Raw genomic sequence first — 22706 nt, 5'->3', positions numbered from 1 at the left:
AACCCCGGTATTTGATTTCAATGGAAGTTACTATATTTGAACATCTACTCACACCTAATGATATTATGTTCACAGAATATTTATACATAAATCATTTTACAGACTGAATTTGAGCAGGATAACAAACACCACCAAATTTTGAAAACCAGCTTATAAAATCAACCATCAATTAAAAGACCCGCAATAATAGTTGATACATTTTGTGTCTACAAAACTAGCTATACAGAAATATTTATTAAGATATAAGTCAAAATATGTATTTAAAAATAAGGTCTAGAGAAGTCAACGCCCTAACTCCTTAAATAAACCAAACAAAGATGTGATGTGAAATTAACGCCGAAACTGCTTGAATTATATGCCAAACAGAAATGTGATATGAAATTTTTATGATTTTTAAATAAATATTTGTCTGGCATGGAATGAAATTCTTGACAAACGTGTTTGGTTAAAATCAAACCTCAAATCAACACTCAATGAGTAATTAAGCAGGTATGTCTCATGTCAAATAGGGTACTTATACCATTCCGTGTGAGACTGCCTTTAATTTGAAAAATAAAATATTGGACAGTATTTTTACATCACATTTCTGTTTGGTGTTATTTAAACAGTGACCGCATTCATTTTCATATCACATTTTGTTTGGCCTTATATAAGCACTTACGGAATATACTTCTTCAGACTCAAAAATATTAGTATGATGCATTTAAATTATTACAATATATTATTTATATGCCAATATCATTCTGCTGAGTTTGATCCTATTTGATGAGGTTATACACAGACTGGACTATTTAAGCATGATTAATGAGCATCATTTTAAACTAAAAATATGCTGTATATCAGGTTTATAGGTCAAATCAATAACTGGGATAATGGACCCAACAGCCAGTGAGTGGATCCAATGAAAGCTAATATAAAATAATAAATATATATTCTACTGCCGAACATAATAGGTTTATAATTTTTACCCGAATACATAATATTATTTATCTACATTATTTCACAAGCTCCCAGTATAGCTGGTCATTATAAACATATCACTAATGTGAGATAATGGTTTTCAGCTTTATTATTTCTATCTGGCATGGTCATACCCAAGCAAATGATGCCAGAAAATACCAAGCGAAAATTTTTTAATGAAATGAATAAAATTTCAAATACATACAGACATATGTACGTGCAGACATGCTGCGTTACTAATGTACTGTAGTTCACTACAAATAATATTTCTAATATTAGGGAAGATCATACATCGTTTCAGAATGGAGTAGATATTCTGGATATTAATTCAATTTCCAGATTTCTCTCTAAATTGGGATAAATCATTGATGTTAACTTGAATTAATTCAGTAATTATACTGTCCTACAATGTTACCTAATTGATTACAATTTACAACCAAATCAACACACAAATAAGTTATTAAACTCGTTACGCTCAATCTACAAGATTTTTCGATTGTTTACCATATCTTCATACGGTCATACCGTAGTCTGGTAGTTCAGAGAGGGTGGTCTGTCTGTCTGCACAGAATCTAGGCTACCTACCGCTCTCGACAAAGCTGATGTCCATGTATCAAATAAAGATAATGAGCTATGATTGTTAGAAATATATCCAAGTAGATCTTCTTCAATCGATAATTATATTCCTTGTGGAAAAAGCAAACAAGTTTAGTCCATTTCCTAAAGTCAAGAAGGCAGCGCGACCAAAAAGAAGCGGCCGAGTAGCTGACGGTTGAAAAACGAATGACCGACGAGAGAGTTTTGTCTGTTTCTTCATCGCCCCCAGTGGTAGGTATTCACCAAATCAAGCATTCACAATTTTCAGACGATCGGACGAATCGTCTTGATTGTATTATTATATGCATCATAACAACGGTAAAACTCACTTATTCATTTTAAATTTTATTCATTTGCGTACAATTTATTGATATGGTATTAAAAACAAAGTCGTAAACCGTGTTTTGATATCGCCCCGAGGCTCTTATTTGATTGGTCATGTGACTTTTGTGTACGACGAGCCGTGACGTCGCCTCGCCCTCCGACGCTCGTCGCGGCGCTTCTTACCAGATTTCTCGGTTGCTTATTTCCAAAGTTATGTGGTCTGCTCTGCTGGCCTTGCTTTTAGATGTGTTAACGATTTCGTTTGATTTCAGGTCCGTTATATCGTTCAATTAGATTACAGGTTACAATTTTCCAGACTTCGTCTTAGGTCTCAGCTAGAGGCATGAGAGGGTAAACAGAAGAAATACGGGAATTGAAACTAAACAAAAAGTTTTCATTCCTTTTTTTTTCTACAAGTGGAGAATTTAAGCGAACCTAGTTCCCAGCTTGATGCCGTGATTTTTCACATTATCACAGTATTTGGCCTAGCGTACGATTATGTCATTAGATCATAGCGCCACGAAAGAGAACAACGCTATATAGGCTATATATTCTTTTGAGGAATACTTTTCTATCCCAAGTATATTACTCCTGTTGAATTAATTCGGTATCCAATTTGGCAATAGGATGGACCTTTCCCCGACCTTTGACCCCCGAAAAATTCCTCCTATACTTTACCATCCTATACTTTACCATCCCTCAAAGGTGACGCTGCTCGATAACCTTCTCTGGTTTATCGGGTCTCCCTTCACACTGAAATGTATTTTTTCAATTTTGTTCGTCAATGTTTACATTCGGTTTGTGATAAAATAAACTACTGACTGACATTGCAAAATTTTCGAGGCTATTTTAAAAGTGCTGTTGCGAGTTGGCGCCTGTAAAGTGGGATATGTGTTTCAAACCATCATTATGATTCATCGCATACAACAATCTGTTTTTTAAAAGTACCGGTAAGGAATTTTTGCCTAGTCTATCACAGCATTTCTACACAAATTTTTTATAACTGCAATTAAATTAAAACTCCTAGGAAGACAGAGTGATCATTGGATTATCTGATTTATATTTAAGTTTCCGAAACACAACAGTAAACTAACGAATAACGTTCAAAAACGCGAAAACGAGGTAGTGTTTACGACCACGCTTGAAAATCTGTCTGAGTGAGAAAAGTGTCTGAGCGGATGCGAAAAGAGAGCTTTGTTACGTCACTTTTTGCATCTTGCTTATTGGCCAATGTCACGAAGTAAACAAGGAAGTTGATGCTCAGGGAAAGGTCCATAGGATAGGATTTACATATTTATCCCGGGGGAGAGGAAAGTCGATAAGACGGCTTAATCATATGGCGATCCACGGCCTCTCGTCCGGTTACCAGTCAAGGTCGGGTAACCGACCAGCGCTTACTTGAACCACCCTACGGCGGCGAGGAGTCCAGCAATCCTCTCGAACATGATCATCCCCGCATGGGATTCGAACCTGCGATCCCACAAAGGGTAATCAGAGATGCGGTGGCGAGCGTATTCCTAACGCTTAGCACGATGTGCCACAATCCTCATAAAATTATTAATTTGGTGTGGCAAAAGAATTTATTAATTTTTTTTTTCATTTGTTTGTATATTTTTCTTTTTACTGAGTAATTTAATTGATTTTAAGTCTCACTTTTTTCACTTCCGACCTTATCGTGTCTCGTTGATTGTGTGTGTGTGTGCGTGCGTGCTTTAATTAGTTTTTTTTTACTTTTGGGTGAGCGAACATCTACTACTTCTTTTATCAATACCTTTCCATCTAAAATCTGTACGCTTCAAACCTTACTTGAGGTTTTGTTTGCTCTCCCGATTCTATAGTCAGTTACTTCTGTTTTTTGTTTTTATCTATTATTTTATGGTCTATTGCTGAATGTGGAGTCGAAATAAACTTATACTTATAATGTTATGCCGTTTCTCCTCACGTATCAGTTTTCTGATGCGTCTTCCCGTAGGCGTTTCCCAATAAGGTAATGTTGTCACCTATATCATACATATCTTGTGTATATATGTTTCTTGGTTTCAGAAAGTCCGGGTTGGAATACCTGCTTAACTGTCTGGTTAATTGAGATCATAATTTCTCTGTAATTTTTGAATTGGTTGAAACGTGGTGAATGACATACCAATCTCCACATCTGGGCATAAGTCATTACTTATCGATTTTAATAAGATTGAATCTGCTCCAAATTTTGCATGTGCATTCATCTTATCTCGGACCAGAAGCCTATTGATTTTGGGCGAATTATGTGTCATAATTAGCGAGTTATTGATTAATTAGTGATGGGACACAAGGTGTCACTATGGAGTAAGAGCGCTGTTTTGGGATCCCCTAACTTTCGATCGATAAGTCTTCGGTCTCTGACCGATATTCTCGTTTGTTTCTTTACACAGACTGACTGGTTGGAAGACTGTGACTTACTGATTTCTGGATTTAGGACTGGAATAGAACAGTTAGAGATAGAGTCTGTTTTGTGTCTGACATTAGTCATTGCAGGGATGGGCAATACCGAATAATTCACTATTTCGAAATTATTATTTTCGAATATGAAATTTAGAATACTTCAAAAATAAATTCAAGTTAATGAAGCTTATCTCAGCGCATGAAGGAATTAGCAGCATACAATAAACAGTGGAATCACTGTTACCTACAAGCTGGCTACCAGAAAATTTATATCCTCCGATTGCCGTGATATTTTATAGTAGCATGTCCTTTTTATTTTCGTAAGTACAGTACGAATCAAAATTAATTACCACCAGGCAGTATACCATACCATACGTTTAATGTCCACAGATTGCCGCAGGATTGATTTTACAGTTATTTTAATAAAAGTAATCCTTTTATTTTTTTGTAGGACGACGAGACCATGAGTTACGTTGAACAGAAATAAATTAATACCGCGAAGCATTTTAAATGCTGTTATCAGTCATTGATTCGAATATTTTGCGCAACAGAAAAGTCCATATATACTTTTAACGGTGACCGTACATTTGAACCCATGTACATTTGAACCCATGCGTATATCCACGGGTTCAATCTATATGCGGGTGCTAAAACCCATGGGTTAGGGTTAGCATGGGTTTAACTATCCGTGAAACAAAAAAAATTCCATAGGTGCAATAGCATACAGGTGCAATTGTCATGGGTTCAAATGTACGTGGGTTCAAATGTAATGGAACCACTTTTAACAATCATTATTTGCCAAAAGTGGGTGGAAGTTTAAATTATTTTTCCGTGAGTACGAAAATATGAATCAAAAATTGAATATAATCGGGCAGTTTACCACACATTATATGTCCACAGATTGCCGCGTATTTTAAAGTTGTAATGCTATTGTTTTTCGTAAGAACCAAATTAGGAATCACAAATTAAAATCGGGCAGTTTACCACACATTTTATGTCCACAGATTGCCGCATATTTTAAAGTTGTAATGTTATTGTTTTTCATAGAAACGAAACTAGGAATCAAAAATTAATTAAAATCGGGCAATTTACCACAAATTTTATGTCCATAGATTGCCGTCGCCGTATAAATGTAGAAGTGCATTTATTTATTCGAGAGTCGATGCAGCCATGAGGTATGTTAAACACAATTAAATTAATACGGAAAGGCATATTTTAAATGCTCTTATCGGTCATGGTCATGGATTTGAATATTTTGCCTCAACAGGAAATCATCCTAGTTGAAAGTCCATAAGTAAGTACAAAAATGGGAATACAAAATTAATTATAATCGGGCAGTTTACCACACAATTTATGTCCGCAGATTGCGTGGTATTGAATAATAATACTTTTATTTCTTCGTTCGTCAACGCAACAATGAGTTACGTTAATTAAACGAAATTTGATTATTACGGTGGGGCATTAAAATGCTTATCATTATTTTAAATGTCTTTATCGTTCATGAATTTGAATATATTGTCGCAACGGAAAATCATAGTAAAAAGTCGACAGTACCATCCCGATACTATTTGCCGTCATTGCATTTCCTGATAAAGCTCGGAAAATGGTTCGAAGATTTCTCTTTAAAACAAAACATCTCGATGACGGCGCAAAGTGGCTATTATTCGGAATTATTCAAAAATCATCCAAAAAAGTATTCGAATACTTTGATATTGGATTCGTTTTGGACAACCCTGTTTAATTAGTTAAAATACCAAAAGCAGAATTTGTCTATATGCATTTATTTCCCCCTCTATTTATAAATGCTGCCATGTGACTCGCAGTTGTTATGACCACCTCTGAGTGTCTTTATGTAATTCCTAAAAACTGTAAAAATGGAAAATTGTATAAAGCGATGTCAATGTATTTTTTCTACTTCATCAAATAATCTCCATAAATTTGTAACAACATTGGAAGTATCGCTATTGAAAATGGCCCAATTTAATATACATTTGGAATGTTATATCAAAAAATATTCAGAATATATATTTATATTTGTAATAGTATATTATTCATTTTTGGCCATCAATATTTGAAACACTGTGTTTAACAAAAACTAATAATATGTGGTATTTTTATTCACGTTAATTCACTGGCATTTAAAGATGTTCGTTTAATGTTCTGTCGATAAATGTAATTGAGAAATGATGATGTTCAGTATTATCACAACACACTTAGCTGTTATAATATTTGGTATTTTTTTAATAAAATATAGAAAATGCTGTAAAAGCATTATGGTTTATGTTTTACTTGATTATGATATATGTGCTGAAAAATCCAGCCTAAAATTAAAATATCGTCAACTCAATATATTTTGGTAATGATATAAAAATTTCAGTATTGTCTCATAGACACAACAGTATACATTTACGACACAACCGAAACGTCTTGGCTGAATATGCCCTTAATTGCATCCCAGCATTTTAATTTTATATACTTGATGTGGTAATTATTATATATATACTTTGTGTACAGATACGAATAAAGAATTATCTAGATATTTCATAAGAATTTTTTTTTTGTCAACATGAGTTAGCTATCGGTCTCGACAAAGCTCATGTCAATGTATCAAATAAAGATCATGAGCTATAACTGTTAGACATATATCCAAGTTGATCTTCAATCGATGTTTATATTCCTTGTGGGAAAAGCAAACGAGTTTAGTCCATATCCTAAAGTCAAGAAGGCAGCGCGACTAAAAAGAAGCGGATGAGTAGCTGACGGTTGAAAAACAAATGACCGACGAGAGAGTTTTGTCTGTTTCTTTATCGCCCCCAGTGGTAGGTATTCAACAAATCGATCATTCACTATTTTCAGACGATCGGGCGAATCTTCTTGATTGTCTTATATGCATCATAACAACGGTAAAACTGACTTATTAATTTTAAATTTTATTCATTTGCGTACAATTATTTGATATGGTATTAAAAACAAAGTCGTGAACCGTGTTTTGATATTGCCCCGAGGCTCTTATTTGATTGGTCATGTGACTTTTGTGTACGACGAGCCGTGACGTCGCCTCGCCCTCTGACGCTCGTCGCGGCGTTTCTTGTCAAATTTCTCGGTTGCTTATTTTCAAAGTTATATGGTCGGTCCTGTTTATAGATGTGTTAACGATTTCGTTTCGATATAACTTCGTTATATCATTTAATTAATTTACAGGTTACAATTTTCCAGACTTCGTTTAATTAAGGTCTCAGCTAGAGGCATGTGAGGATAAACAGATGAAATACAGGAATTAAAACTAAACAAGATGTTTTCATTCCCTTCTTTTCTACGAGCAGACGAGTGGGGAATTTAGGCAAACCTCATTCCCAGCTTGATGCCGTGATCTTTTACGTTATCATAGTATTTGGCCTAGCGTACGATTATGTCATCAGATCATAGCGCCACGGAAGAGAACAACGCTATAATGTTATGCCGTTTCTCCTCACGTATCAGTTTTATGACAGTATGATGCTGTCTTCCCGTAGGCTTTTCCCAATAAGGTAATATCGTCACTTATACCATACCGGTACATGTCTTGTGTATGTTTCTTGTTTTAGGAAAGTCCGGATTGGAATACCTGCTTCACTGTCTGGTTAATTTAGACTATAATTTCTCTGTAATTTTTGAATTGGTTTAAACATGGTCAACATCAATGACATATCTCCACATCTGGCAGTCTGGGCATAAATCATTTATATCTTTACACAGACTGACTGGTAGAAACTGTGACTTACTGACTTAGGACTGGAATAGAACAGTTAGAGATGTGGCCTATAGACGGTGTAGTGTCTGTTTGTGCTATTCTACTCCACTGTATTCCAAAATGTTGATGAGGCATGATGCACAGATAATATTGATGGTCATAATATATTCAGACATTGTTAACATTAGTCATTATTTAGTTGGTATAAATACCAAAAGTTAGTATTACTGTATTGAGATTAGATATAACTGTATAATTTATTATTCATTTACATCTGAATTTCCATTCTATTAGTAAATGCTGCCATATGGCTCGCAATTGATATGACCTCTTGAGTATCTTTAGATGCAATTCCTAAAAACTGTAAAAATGAATAAAGATATATCAATTTATTTTTTCTACTTCATCAAATAATCTCCATAAATTTAAAACCAAATTGGAAATATTGCTATTGAAAATGTTCCAATTTAATATATATTTGGAATGTTATATTCAAAATCTTCAGAATATATTTGTAATAATAGATTATTCAATTTTGGCCATCGATAATTAAAACATCGTATTGTTCAACAAAAACTAATAATATGTCGTAGTTTTCATTCATGTTCATCGTTTTATCAGCTTTTGGTTTGAGATGCGATTATTCATGCGGAACCGAATTCTCTCAACTATGTTTATATGATTTCGTTTTAATATAAAATAGTGAGGTTAGATTATTTGAATTTGGCAGAAAATTGCATGGAGTGAAAAATAACAAATTTTTAAAATTGAGTTTCTCTTAGAAGATTTACTTACTATTTGTGATTTTTTTCCAATTTTGTTTACTGACATTCAAGATATTTGCTTAATGTTCTATCGATAAATGTAACTGAGAAATGATGATGTTCAGTTCTATCACAATACACTTAGCTGTTATAATATTTAGTATTTTTTAATAATAAAATATAGAAAGTGCTGTAAAAGCATTAGGGACTAGGGTATAGGTTTTACTTTATTATTCAAGATATATCTGCTGAAAAATCTAGCCTAAAATTAAAATGTCACTAACTATATATTTTGGTAATGATATAAAAATATTCAGTATTGTCTCATAGACACAATCGAAATGTCTTGCCTGAATATGCCCTTAATTGCATCCCAGCACTTTAGTTTAATATATTCGATGTGGTAATCATTGTATGCTTTGTGTACAGATACTAATAAAGAATTATCTAGATATTTTATGCGAAAAAATTTGTTATCAACATGAGTTCTGTTTCATCAAGCTCCGGGCAGAGATGGAATCCAAAAAATCTTGAAATCCGTACACTTTCTGTAGAGAAGACCTTGGAACCTCTTGTCGTTCAAGTAACGACTTTGGTCAACACAAAAGGACCATCGAATAAGAAAAAGGGCAAGAGCAGAAGTCCCAAGGTTTTAGTTGGTGCTGTTGAAAAAGCGACTGATACTTTTATCGCAAAAGGAACAGAAATTGCGAAGGAAAATACAGAATTACGAAAGGAATTACAAGAAGCTGTGGACGATACTCGCAAAGATGGTGAAACAATGTCCAGAGCTTCTCATGAGTTTGCTGATGACCCATGCTCTTCTATGAAGCGAGGAAGTATGGTGCGAGCTGCCAGAGCTCTGCTATCTTCTGTCACTAGGCTTCTGATTCTTGCTGATATGGCTGATGTTCTGAACCTGCTTAAACGTCTTCGTATCACCCAGCAAAGTATGAGTAGAGTGAAGGATTCACATGATCAGGATGAGCTGTTGAGGAACTTTAAAGAATTTGGAAGAGATCTTGTTGAGTTGAATCATGCAACAGCACTTCGTCAGAATGATTTAAAAGATCAAAGAAGACGAGAAGATCTTGCTGCCGCTCGTGGTGAAATTAAGAAAAATAGCATGATGTTGTACACTTCTTCTCAAGCATATCTGAGACACCCTGAAGTTGCGGCTGCCAAAGCCAATCGTGATTACGTGTTTCGCCGTGTTGAAGAGGCTTTGGGACGTATCTCTGATACTGTACAGGCCACCGGAGAATCTCATCCTCGCCCTGAAGAAGGAACAGGAGAGCTGGCTTATGCTTTAGATGAATTTTTAGACAAGATTGACATGGAACCGCTTGATTTTGATGAAGCTAGGCATAGACCAACTTTGGAAGAGAGGCTAGAAAGTATAATCAGTGGTGCTGCACTCATGGCAGATTCTTCGTGCACTAGAGATGATAGAAGAGAAAGAATTGTTGCTGAGTGTAACGCTGTACGTCAAGCATTGCAAGATCTTTTGCAGGAGTACATCAACAATGCTGGTAAAGAAAATCCGTCTGAAAACCTTGAAAAAGCTATTGATCACATGGTACAGAAAACGAAAGATTTACGCAGACAGCTTCGTAAAGCAGTGGTGGATCATGTTTCTGATTCATACCTTGCAAGCAATGTTCCATTGCTCGTCTTGATTGAGGCTGCCAAGAATGGAGATGAAAAGCAAGTCAAGGAATATGCTCAAGTGTTTCGTGAACATGCTGGCAAACTTGTTGAGGTTGCCAATCTTGCTTGCTCAATGTCAAATAACGAAGAAGGGGTTAAGATGGTTAGACTAGCTGCGAAACAAATTGATAGCCTGTGCCCCCAAGTCATCAATGCAGCTTTAACCCTCGCAGCACGCCCCAGAAGTAAAGTAGCTCAAGACAACATGGATGTCTTCAAGAAGGCATGGGAAACTCAAGTTGGTATCTTGACTGAGGCTGTGGATGAAATCACTACAATTGAAGATTTCTTGGCTGTATCAGAGGCTCATATACTGGAAGATGTCACTAGCTGTGTGATGGCACTGCAGCAAAATGACTACGAAGTTCTGGATCGAAAGGGTGGTGATATCAGAGGTAGATGTGCTCGTATTGTACAAGTTGTCAATGCTGAAATGGATAATTACGAACCAGATTACAGTATCAATAGAGTATTGGAAGCATGTCAAACTCTGCAAACTCAAGTGATGCCTTCATTCGAAGCAGTTCTTGAAACATCTGTTGGAAATCTTTCAAAGGATCCACCTGAAGATCCACAAGAGAATGAATTCATTGACACTTCTCGTCTTGTTTATGATGGAGTGCGTGAGATAAGACGTGCTGTACTACTGATTAAGAATCCAGAAGATATCGAAGATTCTGATTATGGTGAAGTTGTTGAAGGATTGTCAGAGGTTGGAGGAAGTAGAGTCAGTGGACAAACGATCGAAACTAATACTGGGGATCCAAGTGATCGTGCCAAGATGAGAGAGCTTCCAGAAGAAGAAAAATTGAAGATCAAAGAACAAGTACAAGAATTTGTAAAAGAGAAGCAGCTTCTTGATATTGAGGTTTCCAAATGGGACGAATCATCCAATGATATTATCGTACTTGCTAAACAAATGTGCATGATTATGATGCAGATGACTGACTTCACTCGTGGAAAAGGTCAATTGAAAAATTCGACTGATGTCATCGCCGCAGCCACGAATATTGCTGATGCAGGAAGCAGGTTGGATGAGCTTGCCAGATCCATCGCAGATGTCTGTCCCGACTCGTCTGCTAAACGTGATTTGCTCGCTTATCTGCAGCGTATTACTTTATGTTGCCATCAGTTGAAAATGTGTTCCAAAGTCAAGGCTGAGGTGCAAAATATCGCTGGTGGTGAAACCGTTTTGTCTGGTTTGGATAGCGCAACCTCTCTTATTCAGGCAGCCAAGAATCTGATGAATGCTGTGGTATTGACAGTGAAGGCTTCTTATGTAGCATCAACCAAATACAGAAAACATACTCAATCTGACTTGAAGATTGTCATGTGGAAAATGAAGGCACCTGAGAAGAAACCACTCATTCGAAATGAGAGAACAAAGAATGAAGTTAGAACAGCTCCTGTTCGCAGACAGTCTCAGAAAAAGCTCAATCCTGCGAAAGCACTCAGTGAGTTCAAGGCTGAACTCTGAAGAAGATGATGATAAACCCATGAGATAGCTGAATTTGATGTCACAAAATTTCTGTAAATTTTTATCAGTTATTAACAATTTTTATGTCTAGCTTATCAAGCTTTATCAAATGTTTTAGAATTGTGAATTGAATGTGTATTTGGTGCCTTAGACAACTTTTTTACCGTTAGCGCAAAACATGATGTATTTAATGCTTTTTGCACAAATTCGTTTAAAAATGATTGATGGTGCTTTTATTTCTAACTATAAATATACCTGGGCTTAATTAGTTGGACTTGATTTTGTTGCAATCATAATTATCACCAATTTTAACCGAACCATAGACATTACAGCAAATACAACACATGTAATTTTAATGTAAGATATGTTTTCCCAACTACAAATTCTTTTTTTTTAATTGGTTTAAATTTGCAATTTCTTTAATAAAGTGATCAAATGACCAAATGTTATCAATAAATGAAGTACATATATATTTCCAATAAATTTGCAAGTTATCATTTTTTTCTCAAAACATTGTTTGGAACTAACCATTGTAAAGTTATAACACCAGAAACATTGTGTACATTTTTTAGCTGTAGTTTATTTTTTTTTCCTAATATTGTATAGCATTGTTACAATATTCATATTATGGCTTACTTTTTCATATTATCAAATTTGGTGCTGACATGGTACAATTTTTGTGTTGTAGTTGTAGAAAAGAATGTGACACTTTTGAATTGTGTATGTACATATTTACTTATACAGTATAATAAACTGAGTATAATAAACTGAAATGTACAAATACAGGGTGTTCGTTAAGTCTTAAGTAATTTTTCAAATTGTATAGAGAACTTATCGATAGTTTGTTGGCCTCTGTGCAGCCATATAAAAATAGAAGAAAATAAACTTTGCTTTACCTGGTTAAGATATATAGAAAACAGACTTTATGAACACTCTGTATATATGAAATTTTGATTTGATCATTTTTTTGTGATTTACAAAACCAGTACTACTGACCACTTTTTGTTAACATAACTATACTCGAAAGTCAAATATTTTCATAAACCGGAATTATAAGGAAAATCGATGTGATAATTTTGATCTTGCTGTGTTTTGAAAACTGAGGAATATATTATGATGTTCGATTTAATTTTAATATCTAATTATACTATCTTTAACTCTTCCATAAAATAAAGGTACATTTTATCAAGCATTGTATAAATATCCAGCATTGTTCAACTACTTTCTAGTGTGTGAATGTTCATATTGCGACCATTTTTGATCTGACCAATTTTGAACTGTATAGTGTAGACATTCCACTGCCTTTTTGTATATATTGGATGATTTTATTTGTTGATCATGTTACCCAACAGATATAAATGATAATTATGTGAATTTTATTGTTTTTTTTTTATAAGGAATTGTGCTTGATTTGTTTTTGTTAGGTCATAGGTAATTTGTCGTTATTGTTGGTCTTAGTGCTTGCATATTGATATGCTTTTTAGAGATAACAAAAAAGAAGGTTTGAGTTAGCTCTGTTTTATTTTATATATCGTATGTGAAATAGCCACGGGATTGAGTTTTTTCAGTCTGTCCTTCTGTTATTTTACTCCCCTCATGTTAAAAAAGCACTTGCTGCCAATCTTCTCTACACTGATATGATAATTTGTATAATCCAACCGAGGCTATCAAGTTTTCTAGCTAGGTATTGAATTAAGAGGGTTGATGTTCCCATGAATAGAGAAGTTTTCTGTTTTAGAATATATGGTGATCTTAGGTACTAAATCATGTATGTGAACTGACTTTTGCTTTTATAACCCAATGCTTTTATGTGTGCCCTTATAATTACTGTATATATTGTATTGTAGATTGTGCATAGGTAATATAACAAATATGAAACATGTCTGACAGCATAGAAGATGATGAAGATTTTATGTGTGATGATGATGTGGAATATGACTTGGTATGTAAATAAAATTGTTTGTTAGATCTAGAGCAGGAGCGTGCAACAGGCAGCCCGCTGGCCACAACCCGACCGTCAAGCCATTTAGTGTTAGCCTTTTTTCCCATCAGGCATAAAATCCAAATCCGACAGCCTATGTTTGAAAAGGCGCTCACATGGATAAAAATACATAATGTTTTTTTGCTATTGTCAATTGTTAAATATTTCGCAGTTTTGCCCAGTATATTTATTATTGCAAGGCTGAGTGATAGCCGCTTTCTCTTTTCTCCTAAATTTTTTGTGTGGCCAAGCTAGATGCCTGAAGTTGGTTATATGGCCCTTGACAAAAAATGTTGCACACTCCTGACCTAGATAGTAGTGCTACCTCCAACTGAAGTCTGGTAGAGAAAATAAAAACAGTGAAACCTAAGGCATTTTTTGATTTCAGAAAGTAGATTGGCCCATTTCATAAAATTAAGGTCCAGTTATTCCTTTTTTATCAGAGTCGTTATTTACCAGAATAACTTTTGAAGAGCAAAGGTCTCATTGAGAAAATTCTAAAGACCTTCCACACTTCTTCATTCGCTTTGCTACTCTATGAAAGATCTAGATTTGCTCTTACTTTGTTTCCATCAGTCAATTTATCTCCCGTTTTTATAATGAACCACCATACAAACAGGAACAAAATAATATATACATTACAGTCAACGAATTAAACAATCAGTCAATTCACTTCAAATAAATGTGGTCTTCGCAAATGATACCTAGTGAACTAGGACTTGAAACTGCTCCATAGCCCTTCAGGAGAACCAAATGCTCAATGTAATAAAGAAACCCCGGTATAGGCCAAAAAAATTTACATATTAAAAATTAACACTGGATAACATTCAAGTTATATGCAAATGACAAAAACAATAGCTTTTACTACCTGCTAAATGATTTTTATATATACATAAATATTGCTCATAAACTACATTAAAATGATTTTTATTTCAAATTAGTATCTATGTTTTTGATATCTCCACAGGAATACTCTGAAGACAGCAACTCTGAACCAGATGTAGATTTAGAAAATCAATATTATAATTCTAAAGCATTGAAAGAAGAAGATCCCAGACTTGCTTTGGAAAGTTTTCAAAGGGTAGGCTACGATTTTTCATTATCAATAATCAACGTTTTGAATTCAAAATGAACGATGTATTTTTATCAGAATAGTCGAATTTTTCTGAATATGCTGAATTGATCCAGTCAAATACTGAGTATGTGTTTGGTTCCTAAATGACAAGAATCTGTCTGATCTGTTATAATTTTACATGCCCAGAATGAGGCAGCCATGTTACCAAAACCAGTCAGTGTATGCACATCTGGCAACTGTAATGTCTACCATACGAGAATAGAAAGTATATTTGTAAGCTCTATTGCGTACATCGGTTTTCAACCCTTTGGGGGGAAGCGTAACCCCAATGAAACATTACAGCGACTTGAGGAACCCCTGTGCATTTTAATTGTGGCCCTATTTTCAATTGTCTAAATTGTATAAACGATAAATATATATATAAAAGCAAACCTAATATTGACAAAACAAAATGATCTTTGAAGTGTAGCAAGCAAAAGTGACAAACGTTACAGGTATTTGATTGACAGGCACCAAATATTTCAGGTTTTGGATTTGGAAGAAGAGAAAGGAGAATGGGGATTCAAAGCTTTAAAACAAATGACAAAGATTAATTTCAAGTTAAATAACTATGGTGAAATGATGAAAACTTATAAAGAATTACTAACTTATATTAAGGTTTGTTGATCATTAGTTATAAAGAAAATCTGTATTATTATTGTAATCTGAACATAGATTAACGTAAATACTGATATACTATTTTTTTAGAGTGCTGTGACAAGAAACTATTCAGAAAAATCAATAAATTCAATACTTGACTATATTTCTACATCAAAACAGATGGATTTGCTACAAAATTTTTATGAAACAACGCTTGATGCATTAAAAGGTAAGAGTAACTTTATGTGTGTTTTTATGTTTTGTTTCTTATGTTTTAGTATCGGTACTGGTATCCATCCGATGATACATTGGTCTCAAATTGATATCATTTTAGTAAAATTTTTTATGATCAAAAAATGGTGACTCTAAATATGATCGTCTCTTTTATATAATTTGAATGGGATCGCATTGGCTATTGAATTGTATCGATTAAAAACTTTGGTATTTTGTTTCAAAACTTTTTGCAGTTGGACTTGACTTGGCACTTGTAACTGACCTATACATTTTAAATGTGTTTTATGACAGATGTACAGTACATCATACTTATTGAATTTTGATTTAATGCTACTAATTAGCCTGTTGATGCTACTAATTAGCCAAATTATCAACTCGTTTCCAGATGATAATACTTTTTGAAGGAATATTAACGAACAATTTTTTTAACATTATGTGAGACAATTACCGTATATGTAATAAATAATCCCGTTTTATTGATACATACCATATATATATGTATATCATTATAGTACTTCTAATCTTCAATTTTTGCTGATTCTACATTTAATTGACCTACAATAACAGACCATTTACATATTTTATCTTTTCATTCTATAAATAAATTTCTAATTTTACTTTTTTGACGTATGCCATGGTTTTTGACATCCAAAATTTATTTTAACTCTAGTCAATAGTTGAAATTTTTAACAGCCTTGTCAAAATTTTTCTTAATCGGATTTATCTTGTATTTCAAATAGTGTTTTATTATGCTTTTTCAATATTATCTCTTAAATGATAAGATGCAAATGAATCTTTGAATTCTTTTAACGCAGACGCTAAAAACGACAGACTATGGTTCAAAACAAACACGAAACTAGGAAAGTTATATTTTGATAGAGAAGAATTTTTAAAACTATCAAAAATATTAAGACAACTTCATCTATCTTGCATGGTAAGGAGTGAGTAATACTCTATTGTATTTATTCAAACTGAATTGAGTAATCAACCTACATGGTGTTTTGAATAGTTCTTTAATCCTTTTATTCAGTATATATGCAAATGCTTATCATTGTCTGTTTCACATTCAAATTTTTTTACTATTCTTTCGAAAAAACAATTTTTAACAAAGACAAAATTGTAGTGGAAAACCCACTACTGTACTAGTCCAAATTCATATTTTAAAGTACCGGTAGGTTAGGAATTCCATGTTTACCAAAGGGGAAAGGAAGGACAAAATAACCTATCATATGGTGAATAGAGCCTTTTGTTCATTAATAGTCCATGTTAGGTATAGGAATAGTTAACCAGATATAAATTTCTGGTGAATGAACTTGATCTTGGTGGAATGCGCAAATGACAAGCGGCTACATGAACCACTATGAGGGCGAGCAGTCCATGCCTTGTTTTAAATTATAGTTTTGTTTGATTGCCTTAAAATAATGTCCAATTATCCAATGTCAGTCAACTTCAAAACCTTAACTGAACACTTACATTGGTACAATTTATTTATTAAAACTCTGGCAAATTGATATTGTACCACCGGCACTCTTTGACTTGTTCAAACTTTAACATGTATTTTTACTAACAGATTGTTATCATACTAAAAATCTAATTTATATTTCGAACTTTTGTAAAATATAAAAGTATTCTTCTTGATATTCCCTATCAGACACAGGATGGTGAAGATGACTTAAAGAAAGGTACTCAACTTTTGGAAGTTTATGCATTAGAAATTCAAATGTACACTGCTCAAAAAAACAATAAAAAATTGAAAAGACTTTATGAACAATCACTCCATATCAAATCAGCAATTCCTCATCCACTGATTATGGGAGTCATCCGAGGTAAGTATAGGGAGGACTTCATTCAATTTGAAATGACAGACATAATAACACTACATTTACTCAAGTCTAGTCAGTTTCAGAATTAGAAGGTTTTAAAATGATATTCATTAGGGGAGGTTTTTTGGCTTGGATACAGAATTCGAAAAATTTTAGCTATGCGTGGTAGAAAATATCTCTGGCTGTTTGCTCTTGCGGTATCTGGTCTGGTATCATCGTATATTTTCTTACAATAGCATAAAAGATGTTGCTAAGACTGTGCTACATGTCATGGGCAAGAGGTCTATCATAGTAATAACACATTACATAATTTTATCTGAATACGATATATATTGTTCTATTTCTATCTACGTATTTATAGTTTGATAACATATACTCACAAAAACATTGTTTGTTTGATTTATTGTTTTGGACTGTAATATTTCTATTATGATTGCTGTCATATTTTCCATTATTTCAACATAATAATTCTTTCCACTTTATATTTTCAGAATGTGGAGGGAAGATGCATCTCCGAGAAGGAGAATATGATAAAGCGCACACTGATTTTTTTGAAGCATTCAAAGTGAGAAAGATTTTTTGAATAACACGTTTTTATTTTTCTGAAAAACTAAGAACCCCTTGTTTCTGTGTCTCAAATTTTATTACTAATTGGCAACTTACACTAAGGTCCGTTATCTGATCTTTCAAAAGCTTTGAATCCAAATTTGCCAATCAAGTTCGATCACCATGGCTATCCACATTGGTACCCTTGAAGCCGCAAAAGTCCTGCTCGGAGTTTGCTTTGCCAAAGAATTATTGGATGAGTGTGACCAAGGTGATCAAGCACTATGCAATAAAAATTGTTTTCTTTTAATCAAAATAAAACAACAAAATTTTTGGTGAAATATATTGTCCCATAAGACCCCCCCCCCCCCCATATGAGGAAACTAGAAAAAAAAATAGCGATGTCAGCCATCTTTGGGCACTGAAAATGGAAATCCTATTTTAGTTTTTAGATATTTTTCCAACAACGAGAATATAGCAGAACGATTCAAAGGTCCACTCAGTGTCCAATTCATTGTTTTATACCATGAAATATAAAAATACATGAAATCGAATCATATTACTTTTTTACAGAATTACGATGAATCAGGAAGTCCGAGGCGGACCACTTGTTTAAAATATCTTGTTCTTGCAAATATGTTGATGAAATCAGGAATTAATCCGTTTGATTCTCAAGAAGCAAAACCATATAAAAACGATCCTGATATCCTGGCAATGACTAATTTAGTCACGTGAGTATGGATATTTTTTTGATTAAATATATTCTGAGAATTGGTTTTGAACAAGGATTTATGTTTCATTATGTCGTGCAATGTATAATGTACACTTTGACACCCAGTTCTGAGTCCTAAAACCATAGGTAAACATATTTTATATATGTAACAACAAACAAACATATGGCATTATATCGATTGTCTAATTATGATTCTATTTTTATGTTAGAAATGGGCTTATAATAAATCTTTTTATTTTACAAAAACAATCCTACATTTAAGAACACTGCCTCGGAATCCCCGATAATTATTTTAATAAGACTATTTCAACTGAATTTTTTTATACTCTCAATGAAAACTTGGTCTTCAAAATTTTCACCTCCACCTCTATTGATGAATTTGTAAAAATCTTTGGTATTATACCCGATTATTGTAAGTGTCACTTATCACCCTAATAATACATTCCTCAGACAGATAGTAGTCTGACGGTTGTTTATTGTGTTTGGTGCAGAACTTTAAAGTCAAGAGTTTGGCAAGATTTTGTCGATATTGAAATCATGTTATCACCATAGTTGGTAGTCGAGAATTTGAATTTTGTTTTTTGTGTTCGAAATTTCTAAAAGAATAATGCTCATCAACCAAGAGTCTAGATCAGTGGTTCTCAACCTTTTTGGTAAAACGGAACCTTGCGGAACCCTGCGCTTAATTATGCTTCATTGTCTGAATTGCATAAACTATAAATATACTCAAAAGCAAACCTAATCATGGCAAAACAAAATAATGACAAAGTGTATATAAAGTTGAATATAATAATAGTGGCAAATTATTATTTAATTATAGTTGAACAATATACCTATATTGTACCTATATTGATTTGAATGAAAATTTACGAAATCCCTGGAGTTCCGCGGAACCCCGGTTAAAAACCACTAAGCTAAATCTGGGATCATTATTTTAAATGGCTAATTTTGTAGTTTTGTGTGAATTTTTCCCAATGCACAAGCCTGTTTTGATAAATTCGTCTATTGATCATTTTTCACATGTATCAATCAAATTCTTATTTTTTAGTGCATATCAAAACAACGATATTACTGAATTTGAAAAAATTGTAGCAGCAAATCGAGCAAGTATCATGGATGATCCTTTCATCAAAGAACACATCGAAGATTTATTACGAAATATTCGAACTCAAGTTCTATGCAAACTCATACGACCTTATACTCGTATTCAGATACCTTTTATATCACAGGTAATGTTTCCATTGACAACCGAAAATTACCAATTTTGGTACTCTCGTAGTGTTTTCCCTTATTTTAGTTCTATTACGAGTTCGTGGACTGTCTTTGTTCGCCAAGTGAATATATGCCCTGCCCATAGGTTTCAGTCCCTTTAAACTTCATGTAAAGTAGGCGAAGAAAATTAGTTACCTCCATATTGGTACACACACTTCTGGAACGCCCCAATTTTTAGTAGATTGTATCAATGATTTGGTAGATGTCACCAACGATGTCCAAAATCTTTAGGATATGATTTTTTCACAATCATCAGGGAATGGAGAACATGAGATGGACTAACCATATCAAAAACAGCAGACTATAATAAACGTTTTACAGTTTGGTGTGAAGTGCTGTATTGACTTTCTCCAAATTTCAAAATAATTACTAATGGCAAAGTTCGATATTCAGAAATTATTCTGAGAAAAAAATGTTTTGTTTTTTCAGGAACTTAAAATTCGGCCAGAAGAAGTTGAAAGTTTGTTAGTCAGCTGTATTCTTGATGGGTAAGTGTTTTATTATTTTATTATGGGCTTCACTGTTTCTGTAGTCTATTGTACTAGCTTATTAACAGCAACTTCTTCTTTCTCTAAATTTTGAGACCAATAGTTATGATGACAGATCTAACTATGAGGGGCACAGGACAAGGCGCGCTCTGAGTCCCCTTTTCCCCCAAAAATCGATTGTGGGCCTTATAAGCCAGTGCACCTAATGTATGGTTCAGGTAGTGCTCTATTGCCTACACCTAAAGGCGGTACGTGTGGGGTTTGTTTTGTACGGCAACTCGATACTCCGTAAAAACCATTGCGTCTTTTAGTCCGGTGTTCGTTAGGTATGGACAAAACCCCAATTTGAGCAATTTGTTGACAGTGCGCCTTATATGATCTGTATAACATGGTATATATATATACCGGTGTATATTTGGTTAAAAGTTGTCTGCTAGAAAATATTTGACTTTGCTCAGATAAATGACACAGAATAAAATTGATAAAGTTTGATGCGGTTATTCCAAACCTCACTGCACTACTCTCTAGGGGTAATTTCTAATGTAATTAAGGATAGATAAATTTGTTTTGAGAATCCTGTGGAATCTAATAATATTACATTTTATTTACTGGTACTCCGGTCTGTTTGAAGTAGCCAATCATTTTTAGTTCAGTCTTTTACGTTGAAAATCCATGATGAATTCAATATACATAGATGGAAGTCGTTTTCCTGAGTAGGATTTTTTCATCAGATAAAACGTTACATAGTTAATTTGTTTCTTTCAAGTGTGATTGAATTTAAAATTAGGGTGATCATGGTCATAATTTAGAAATATGTATTGCAATATCTTATCAATAAATTAGGATATGACACAAGAGTGCTTATTTCTTCAATTTCTTTCACGAAAATGTGTATCCCAACTGTTGTACTTCTTTCTGATATTAGTTTCGAAGTTAGTCGCAAAAAATAAACCTCACAAGGAGTATTGGTCCAGCTGGCTATATGTTGAAGGATAATTACATGGAAATGTTGTTTTGTTTTAGAACAATCAAAGGTCGTATCAATCAGATTGAACAGGTTTTGGTGATTGATGAACATCGCACAACCAGAGGGGAAGCGAGGTACAACGCACTTGATCAATGGACTCGACAATTAGGTTCTTTACATGAAATAATCATAAACAAATTGAGTTAAAAATTTATTTAAAAAGATTGGTTAATTTAACATCTTCAATTTCACTGGACTGTGCATCGGTGATGTTTCTCCAACTATGACGTAGGGTTGCGTGGATGACACACAGCTTGATTAAACAATCCATTGTGACTATTATCTGGTATGGCTATCGATTGAATAACTGTTATCACACTTGTGATGTTTGGCCATCTGCTTATTATGGCAATCTTGAGATGGCTATGCGGTTATGAGTAGGCTTTGATGCCTTGTGTAACCAACAAGATTTCAGGTTGAAAAACATGTAGCAAATCATTTGGGAGGAGGGAAATAAGGATCTTATCATTCCTGCATAGGAGTGTCCATGACGCTGTTAAAATTCAAAGTTAATTTATTTACTGTGGTAAACGAAACAGTTCAGTAATGTTGTTGTTCCATGCATTACCATTTTTGATGCCATGTGTTAAGTTCAACCCTAGACAGTTACAGGCACTTTACGATATCGTTATGTATGGTAATAAATTTTGCTATTTCAAACATGTCTTATACCATGTATGGGAAGTAGGACAAGGCCAAGGCTGTATGGTTATTAAATGTAAGTTCAGTGTTAGTAAATTGCTTGCTGAATATGACAAAGGATTCTATGAACTCTGGATCATACCAAGATGGATCGTGGTGGTCGAGTTGTCTTTATTGGCTATCTAATCACCAGGTTAATAATAGATATGGGAATTGTATCTCAATGCTCACTAAAGCCTTTTTGATGCAGGGTTCATCCAGATTTT

At 33.9% G+C, this 22706-nt stretch overlaps 2 protein-coding genes across 2 annotated transcripts; both read left to right on the top strand.

The window, feature by feature from the left end:
* The first annotated feature begins 9208 nt into the window (after nt 1-9208).
* Nucleotides 9209-13828, top strand: LOC120346409 (catenin alpha-2-like). Its single transcript, XM_039416135.2, has one exon. It carries the CDS (start codon nt 9275-9277, stop codon nt 11978-11980), a length of 2706 nt encoding a protein of 901 aa, XP_039272069.2. The 5' UTR covers nt 9209-9274; the 3' UTR covers nt 11981-13828.
* On the top strand, nt 13784-22458 carry LOC120346410 (COP9 signalosome complex subunit 2-like). The gene is made up of 11 exons (XM_039416136.2): nt 13784-13922; nt 14929-15042; nt 15562-15693; nt 15784-15904; nt 16725-16843; nt 17561-17735; nt 18224-18297; nt 18852-19009; nt 20060-20240; nt 20713-20771; nt 21795-22458. The coding sequence occupies exons 1-11, from the start codon at nt 13860-13862 to the stop codon at nt 21943-21945; spliced, it is 1347 nt and encodes a 448-aa protein (XP_039272070.1). The 5' UTR covers nt 13784-13859; the 3' UTR covers nt 21946-22458.
* The last annotated feature ends 248 nt before the right edge of the window (nt 22459-22706 follow it).

This window comes from Styela clava, chromosome 8 (assembly GCF_964204865.1).
Source record: "Styela clava chromosome 8, kaStyClav1.hap1.2, whole genome shotgun sequence".
Taxonomy (NCBI): domain Eukaryota; kingdom Metazoa; phylum Chordata; class Ascidiacea; order Stolidobranchia; family Styelidae; genus Styela; species Styela clava.
The sequence above is the reverse complement of the archived record's forward strand: the minus strand, read 5'-3'. Positions and strand labels throughout refer to the sequence as shown.